Source organism: Notolepis coatsorum, assembly GCF_963971535.1.
Source record: "Notolepis coatsorum genome assembly, chromosome: 9".
Classification (NCBI taxonomy): domain Eukaryota; kingdom Metazoa; phylum Chordata; class Actinopteri; order Aulopiformes; family Paralepididae; genus Notolepis; species Notolepis coatsorum.
Window position 1 is genome coordinate 152,567,367 of NC_140173.1, and position 8,364 is coordinate 152,575,730.

The 8,364-nt window shown below is 43.5% G+C and overlaps 1 protein-coding gene across 1 annotated transcript in view; it reads right to left on the bottom strand.

Moving 5' to 3' along the window:
- Positions 1 to 8,364, bottom strand: part of LOC311234834 (PDZ domain-containing protein 7-like) — a gene marked incomplete at both ends in the record, with an annotated part of 85,908 nt that extends 77,544 nt beyond the window's left edge. Inside the window, 2 exons of the mRNA XM_084322077.1 lie at positions 5,077 to 5,214; positions 8,157 to 8,364. Coding sequence (XP_084178203.1) covers positions 5,077 to 5,214; positions 8,157 to 8,364 — 346 coding nt within the window. The remainder of the gene's footprint in view (positions 1 to 5,076; positions 5,215 to 8,156) is intronic.

Genomic DNA, 8,364 nt, shown 5'->3' on the forward strand with positions numbered 1-8,364 from the left:
ACGAAAACGAACTAAAACGAAAACGAACGCAAAAAAAGAACGAAAAAAACGAACAAAAAAACGAACACAAAAAAGAACGAAAAGAAACGCAAAAAAGAACGCAAAAAAATTAACGAACTAAAACGAAAACGCAAACAACGAACGCAAAAAAAGAACGCAAAAAAAGAACGCAAAAAAATGAACGAACTAAAACGAAGACGCAAAAAAACAAACGCAAAAAAAAGAATGCAAAAGAATTAACAAACGAAAACGAAAACGAACTAAAACGAACACAAAAAAAGAACGAAAAGAAACGCAAAAAAGAACGCAAAAAAATGAACGAACTAAAACAAAAACGCAAAAAAGTTACGCAAAAAAAAGAACACAAAAAAATGAACAAACTAAAACGAAAACGAACGAAAACGAAAACTAACGCAAAAATTAACAAAAATAAATGAACAAAAAAACTAACGCAAAAAAAAGAAACGAAAAAAAGAACGCAAAAAAATTAACGAACTAAAACGAAAACGCAAACAAACGAACGCAAAAAAACGAACGTAAAAAAGAACGCAAAAACGAACAAAAAAAAAGAACGAAAAGAAATGCAAAAAAGAACGCAAAAAAATTAACGAACTAAAACGCAAAAAAAGAACGCAAAAAAATTAACGAACTAAAACGAAAACGCAAAAAAACAAACGCAAAAAAAAGAATGCAAAAAAATTAACAAACTAAAACGAAAACGAACGAAAAAACGAACAAAAACACACTCACTACCTGTCTCACTCACTACCTGTCTCACTACCTGTCTCACTACATGTCTCACTACCTGTCTCACTACCTGTCTCACTACCTGTATCACTCACTACCTGTCTCACTCACTACCTGTATCACTCACTACCTGTATCACTCACTACCTGTCTCACTACCTGTCTCACTCACTACCTGTATCACTCACTACCTGTATCACTCACTACCTGTCTCACTCACTACCTGTATCACTCACTACCTGTCTCACTACATGTCTCACTACCTGTCTCACTACCTGTCTCACTACCTGTCACACTCACTACCTGTCTCACTACATGTCTCACTACCTGTCTCACTACCTGTCTCACTACCTGTCTCACTCACTACCTGTCTCACTACCTGTCTCACTACCTGTCACACTCAATACCTGTCTCACTACCTGTCTCACTCACTACCTGTCTCACTACCTGTCTCACTACCTGTCTCACTACCTGTCTCACTACCTGTCTCACTACCTGTCTCACTCACTACCTGTCTCACTACCTGTCTCACTCACTACCTGTCTCACTCACTACCTGTCTCACTCACTACCTGTCTCACTACCTGTCTCACTCACTACCTGTCTCACTACCTGTCTCACTCACTACCTGTCTCACTCACTACCTGTCTCACTACCTGTCTCACTCACTACCTGTCTCACTACCTGTCTCACTACCTGTCTCACTACCTGTCACACTACCTGTCTCACTACCTGTCTCACTACCTGTCTCACTACCTGTCTCACTACCTGTCACACTACCTGTCACACTACCTGTCTCACTACCTGTCTCACTACCTGTCTCACTACCTGTCTCACTCACTACCTGTCTCACTACCTGTCTCACTCACTACCTGTCTCACTACCTGTCTCACTCACTACCTGTCTCACTACCTGTCTCACTACCTGTCTCACTCACTACCTGTCTCACTACCTGTCTCACTACCTGTCTCACTCACTACCTGTCACACTACCTGTCTCACTACCTGTCTCACTACCTGTCTCACTACCTGTCTCACTCACTACCTGTCTCACTACCTGTCTCACTACCTGTCTCACTACCTGTCTCACTACCTGTCTCACTCACTACCTGTCTCACTACCTGTCTCACTCACTACCTGTCTCACTACCTGTCTCACTACCTGTCTCACTCACTACCTGTCTCACTACCTGTCTCACAACCTGTCACACTACCTGTCTCACTACCTGTCTCACTACCTGTCTCACTACCTGTCTCACAACCTGTCACACTACCTGTCTCACTCACTACCTGTCTCACTACCTGTCTCACTACCTGTCTCACTCACTACCTGTCTCACTACCTGTCTCACTACCTGTCTCACTACCTGTCTCACTACCTGTCTCACTACCTGTCTCACTACCTGTCTCACAGTATATGGTACCTTTCACTTTTAATGATCAACTTCGTCGTTGTACTCAAGACGTTTTTTCTGTTTTTATCAGGTGGTAAAAATATATTTTATGTTTAAAGCTCCATCCGACTGGAACAATCTACCGCTGTCCACATCGGTTCAACAGCATCTTTTAAATAGTTTAAAGCGATGTCGTCCTCTCACGGTGAGACCACCTGCGTGTGTTCTGGACCTCAGCAGCACAATCAGAGATAGACGAACCATCGCAGGTGTTGTTGCAGTTCATGTTCTTGTCGTTGTTGTTGTTGTTGTTGTTGTTGACATGTTACTGTTGTATGCTTTTTTATGTTGTATTATTTTCTTGGCTGGCATTGCTTACTCTGTTGTTTTGTTGTTTTTTGTCTTTTTTGTTTTTGTCTTTTTTGTTTGTTATTTGTTGATTGTTGTTTGTTGTTTTTGCTATATAAGATGTCAAATGACTCTGTATTTCGTCTTTGCGGACCGCCTTGAAAACGAGATGGTTATTATTCCCAATAAAGACATTTCAACGACTCACTACGGACGACCTAAACAGACAACGTATAACGTATGAAGAATATCCCACCCTACGTACCTCACGGATACTGCACCTGTGTACACTGTATACTTACTTACTCATAGTATATATTTAGACTATAGTGTCTATTGTAACTATATTTATTGTAATGCAAATATAACTACATATAACAAATATACAGAGCCTCATCTGCACCTTGATTTGCACTGCCTACTTAATCATATGCATATACTCAGAGTTAATTATATTGTTTACACTGCCTATTTCTATTTTTACTTTTCTACTGTACTATAATTTTATTGTATTATATCTGGCTAAAAACACACTTGAGTAAAAATAAAAAAGTTTCTACTTTTAAATGTACTTAAGTACTAAAAAGTAAAAGTAAAAACTTTTTTATTATTCCGGGTCAATGAAATGTTCCGTTTCGTCCTCTTCATCACTCATACTATCGTTTGTGGCCGTCTTCTGTAGCTTGTCACTCTGACCGTCTATTCTTCTGATAGCAGGTGTTTAATCAAAGATCTCCGCTTTCTAGTCTTGCACAAGGACCAATCAGCATGGGGTATGGGCGGGTTCATTTTCCATTGATGGGGATTTGATTGGCTGTTTTTAAATAAAGAGCGGACGCAGGATTAATAACGTTAGTTCGGTCAGAGAAACAAATATACTAATTAAAATAGTTGGACCTGTGAGATTTGTACTTTGTTAAGCGCTTTGAGTGTCTAGAAAGACAGAAAAGCTCTATATAAATGCAATAAATTATTATTATTATTTGTACTTTGTAGGTCTGCATTTGAAATGTAAGGAGTAAAAAGTAGGGATGTCCGATATTATCGGCCTACCGATATTATCGGCCGATATCGGCATTAAAATGTGATAGCGGTTGATATCGGAAATTAAGAGTTGGACAATATCGGTATATCGGTATCGGTAAAAAAGCCAATATCGAGCATCCCTGGTAAAAAGTATGTTTTTTTTCTCTGAAATGTAATTCAGTAAAAGTACAAGTATACACAAACCTAATAATACTTGAGTAAAGTGAAAATCCCCCAAAAGAGTACTTAAGTATTGTAACGAAGTACAATTACTTAAGTACTTTACTTATTTTTTTTTACTTTTCAGAGCCTAGAGGCGTTAAATCCCTGCTCAGAACGCACTTCCCTGGCCTTTGACCAGAGTTAGCCGGCCACTTGCACACGACGTTTGATGTTACTCTGGACTTTCTTTTAATCTAATTTCTTGTCTCTTTTATATTGCACCTTGCCCTTGTTTTCCTAATTGTACAATACCTTTTTTCTGTTATTTTAGTGTATTTTTACTAGGGCTGTCAGTTTATCGCGTTAATTAGATTAATTAATTACACAGCAAATTATCGCGTTATGAAAATTAACTCGACATTTTAAAAAATAAATAAAAAAATAAAGAAATTTGAATAATTATTTTGAATTTTTTATCTCATTCATTCCATAAGAACGTAGAATAAACATTTACAAACTTTTTTTAATATGGTCCATTTGCATGTTCTTGGTATCTGATTCTAGGGACATCTATGGATCTCAGGGAATGTATTCCCAGTGTCAGAAATACTGTGTCTGTTACTAGGCTTGAGTAAATTGTAATGAACCAAATGAGAATATCAATAACATTCTTTTTTATCTTTGACTGTGAATAACATCATGCTCAAACTGACCAGACCTGAACAATCCAAGCAAATGAATAAATGGAAGATGATTAATTAAACAGAAGGTTTTGTAGATACAGTACTGAATTCTGCCATCCGGACACATGCCATTTGAAATATGATTATAGAATATAGAATATCAGGCCTAAAATGGTCATGGGATTAACATGCGATTAATTAGATTAATTAATTATAAATCCTGTAATTAATTAGATATATTTTTTTAATCGCCTGACAGCACTAATTTTTACTTATTACCACATTGTTTGTGTTTTTATCATGTAGCTGTGAAGCACTTTGGTTTGGCTTTAGTCATTTAGTGTAAACGTGCTATAAAAATAAACTTGACTTTCCCGCCCTGGTTCCGACCCCCCAGGACTCTACCTGTTGAGCTGCTGACCTCCGACCCCCCAGGACTCTACCTATTGAGCTGCTGACCTCCGACCCCCCAGGACTCTACCTGCGGAGCTGCTGACCTCCGACCCCCCCCCCAGGACCCTACCTGCTGACCCCCCCCCCCCCCCCCCAGGACCCTACCTGCGGAACTGCTGACCTCCACCTGGCTGACGAACAGGCCCAGGCCGTGCTCCGACCCCCCAGGACCCTACCTGCTGACCCCCCCCCCCCCAGGACCCTACCTGCTGACCCCCCCCCCCCCCCAGGACCCTACCTGCTGACCTCCGACCCCCCAGGACCCTACCTGCGGAGCTGCTGACCTCCACCTGGCTGACGAACAGGCCCAGGCCGTGCTCCGACCCCCCGCGGACGCTGAAGCCCAGGCGCCCGTCTGCACTCTTGTCCACCGTCACCGTGTGGACGTCCTGGCAGTCCTCGCCACCTATATATATATATATATACATTCACACGCCAACATACACACACACGCACACACACACACATGTACACACATGTAACGGAGGCACCGCGAGTATACGTCCACAGTCACGAGGGCCTTCGAGTGACTGTGGACGTTAGCGGTACTGCAGGTTAAACTCACTCACCCTTTCACTGCCACACGACAGCCGGTTAACCCTTTTTTCACTGTGACAATACAGAAGGTTAGCCCTTTACTATCACACACGACCGACGGCGATGCTCCATCGTTAGCATCATTAGCTCCGCATTTGCGGAGCTAATGATGCTAATGATGGAGCATCGCCGTCGGTTGTGTGTGATAGTAAAGGGCTAACCTTCTGTCGTGTGGCAGTGAAAGGGTTAAAGGAACACTCCAACATTTTGGGGAAATTAGCTCATTTGCCATCTTACCCTGGAGTTAGACAAGAAGACGCACACCTTGTTCTTCTCTGTGCATGCAGTAGGAGTAGGAAGACGTTTGGGAACTATAGGCTAATGGAGGAACCCACTTCCAGTGACTGACGCTAAGCTAGGCTAACGGTGCGCGTCTTCCTACTGCATGCTCAGAGAAGAAAAAAGGTATGTATCTTCTTGTCTAACTCCGTTGAGTGCCAGCGACGATAAATCTCGCTTTTTTTTTTTATTAGCGATTTGAATTCAGATTTCATCGATCGTTAGTGCTGCAAACTCTCTCTGAGCTCCGTTGGGAAAATATCGCCCCCTATCGTCTCTCCCTGTTGTACTGCACCCCATTGGATTAGACTGAATGAAACACATGGGGGGGGGGGGGATCCAGCTCCCTCATTTTACTTCTCAGACAAGTCACCCGAGAGGATCGGATTCATTGCAGAGCCCCAAAACAGCGTGGAATACATATTTCCAGTACCCAGCGTTGAAATGAAGACATTTGAGAGACATTTGAAATGGCGATCAGGAATTGGAATAATCTTTTTGGATTTGATCTGAGGTAAGGAATCTATTTTACCAGTCTTAGGATAATCAGAACTTTTTTCACAGAGATATCAACGTGTGCCCTATGTGTGTGTGTGCGTGTGTGTGTGTGTGTGTGTGTGTGTGTGTGTGTGTGTGTGTGTGTGTGTGTGTGTGTGTGTGTGTGTAGGTGTGTGTGTGTGTGTGTGCGTGTGTGTGTGCTGATCAGGAAATGAGAGAATCGATTTTTCAGCTCGCTTCTATAGCGTGCATAAGTACACATATACTATCGATAATCTAGCGTTTATTTGAAAACTATTCATAAATAGGCCGAAAAATGACAACGTTTTTTGCGTATTCCAGAATATTCCAGTAAATGCCGTTTATCACAGAATCTTTATATTTTCCTGAAATTAAAAAAAAACAAGCGTTTTTCAAAATGGTATAAAACGGAAATGAACCGATTAAAAAACAATCCGTTTGGACAATGTTGAACTGTAACACAGCGCAGAGATGGCTACATACACACACACACACACACACACACACACACACACACATTGTGATGTGTGCCTGGTGCCAGTGTATGGTAGTCATTGTGTAGTGTGATGTGTGCCAGTGTATGGTAGTCAGTGTGTAGTGTGACGTGTGCCAGTGTATGGTAGTCAGTGTGTAGTGTGACGTGTGCCAGTGTATGGTAGTCAGTGTGTAGTGTGACGTGTGCCAGTGTATGGTAGTCATTGTGTAGTGTGACGTGTGCCAGTGTATGGTAGTCAGTGTGTAGTGTGACGTGTGCCAGTGTATGGTAGTCAGTGTGTAGTGTGACGTGTGCCAGTGTATGGTAGTCAGTGTGTAGTGTGACGTGTGCCAGTGTATGGTAGTCAGTGTGTAGTGTGATGTGTGCCTGGTGCCAGTGTATGGTAGTCAGTGTGTAGTGTGATGTGTGCCAGTGTATGGTAGTCAGTGTGTAGTGTGATGTGTGCCAGTGTATGGTAGTCAGTGTGTAGTGTGATGTGTGCCAGTGTATGGTAGTCAGTGTGTAGTGTGATGTGTGCCAGTGTATGGTAGTCATTGTGTAGTGTGACATCACAATACACACTGACTACCATACACTGGCACCAGGCACACATCACACTACACACTGACTACCATACACTGGCACCAGGCACACATCACACTACACACTGACTACCATACACTGGCACCAGACACACATCACACTACACACTGACTACCATACACTGGCACCAGGCACACATCACACTACACACTGACTACCATACACTGGCACCAGGCACACATCACACTACACACTGACTACCATACACTGGCACCAGACACACATCACACTACACACTGACTACCATACACTGGCACCAGACACACATCACACTACACACTGACTACCATACACTGGCACCAGGCACACATCACACTACACACTGACTACCATACACTGGCACCAGGCACACATCACACTACACACTGACTACCATACACTGGCACCAGACACACATCACACTACACACTGACTACCATACACTGGCACACGTCACACTACACACTGACTACCATACACTGGCACACACCACACTACACACTGACTACCATACACTGGCACCAGGCACACATCACACTACACAATGACTGAACGGCTCAGGAGACAGGGATATCAGCCAATTAAGGGGAAGGGATGATTAGGTGGTCTTGATGTCAGAGACCTGATTGGGAACGTCGGGGAACCCCCTACTCTTTGCGATAGGCGTCCTGGGTTCTTTAACGACCGCGATTCAGTCAGGACCTCGGTTTAGCTTCTCATCCGAAGGACGGCACTCGCAGCTGTACGGTGTCCCTATCACCGTAACAGGGGCATTATTACTGACAAGTCCAGAGGACAGAGTGCCCCCTGCTGGACAACAACACCACTTTTCCGACAGCAGCTTTGACCGGGGCTCGAAGTGTATGGTAGTCAGTGTGTAGTGTGTGTAGACCGACCGTGGACCGGCGAGTTGATGAGGATGACCCGTCCCATCGGAGAGGAGGACTGCCGCTGGTTGTGTCGACGCCGCTGCTGCCGCTGCTGCTGCTGCTTCCTGTGCATGTAGCCAGGGGCCGCCTGGCGCCCGGGGTGGGGGTGGGCGTGGGGGTGTCCCCCTCCGTTCGTCATCTCCCTGCGGCTGGACGGCTGAGAGGGATGAGCCAT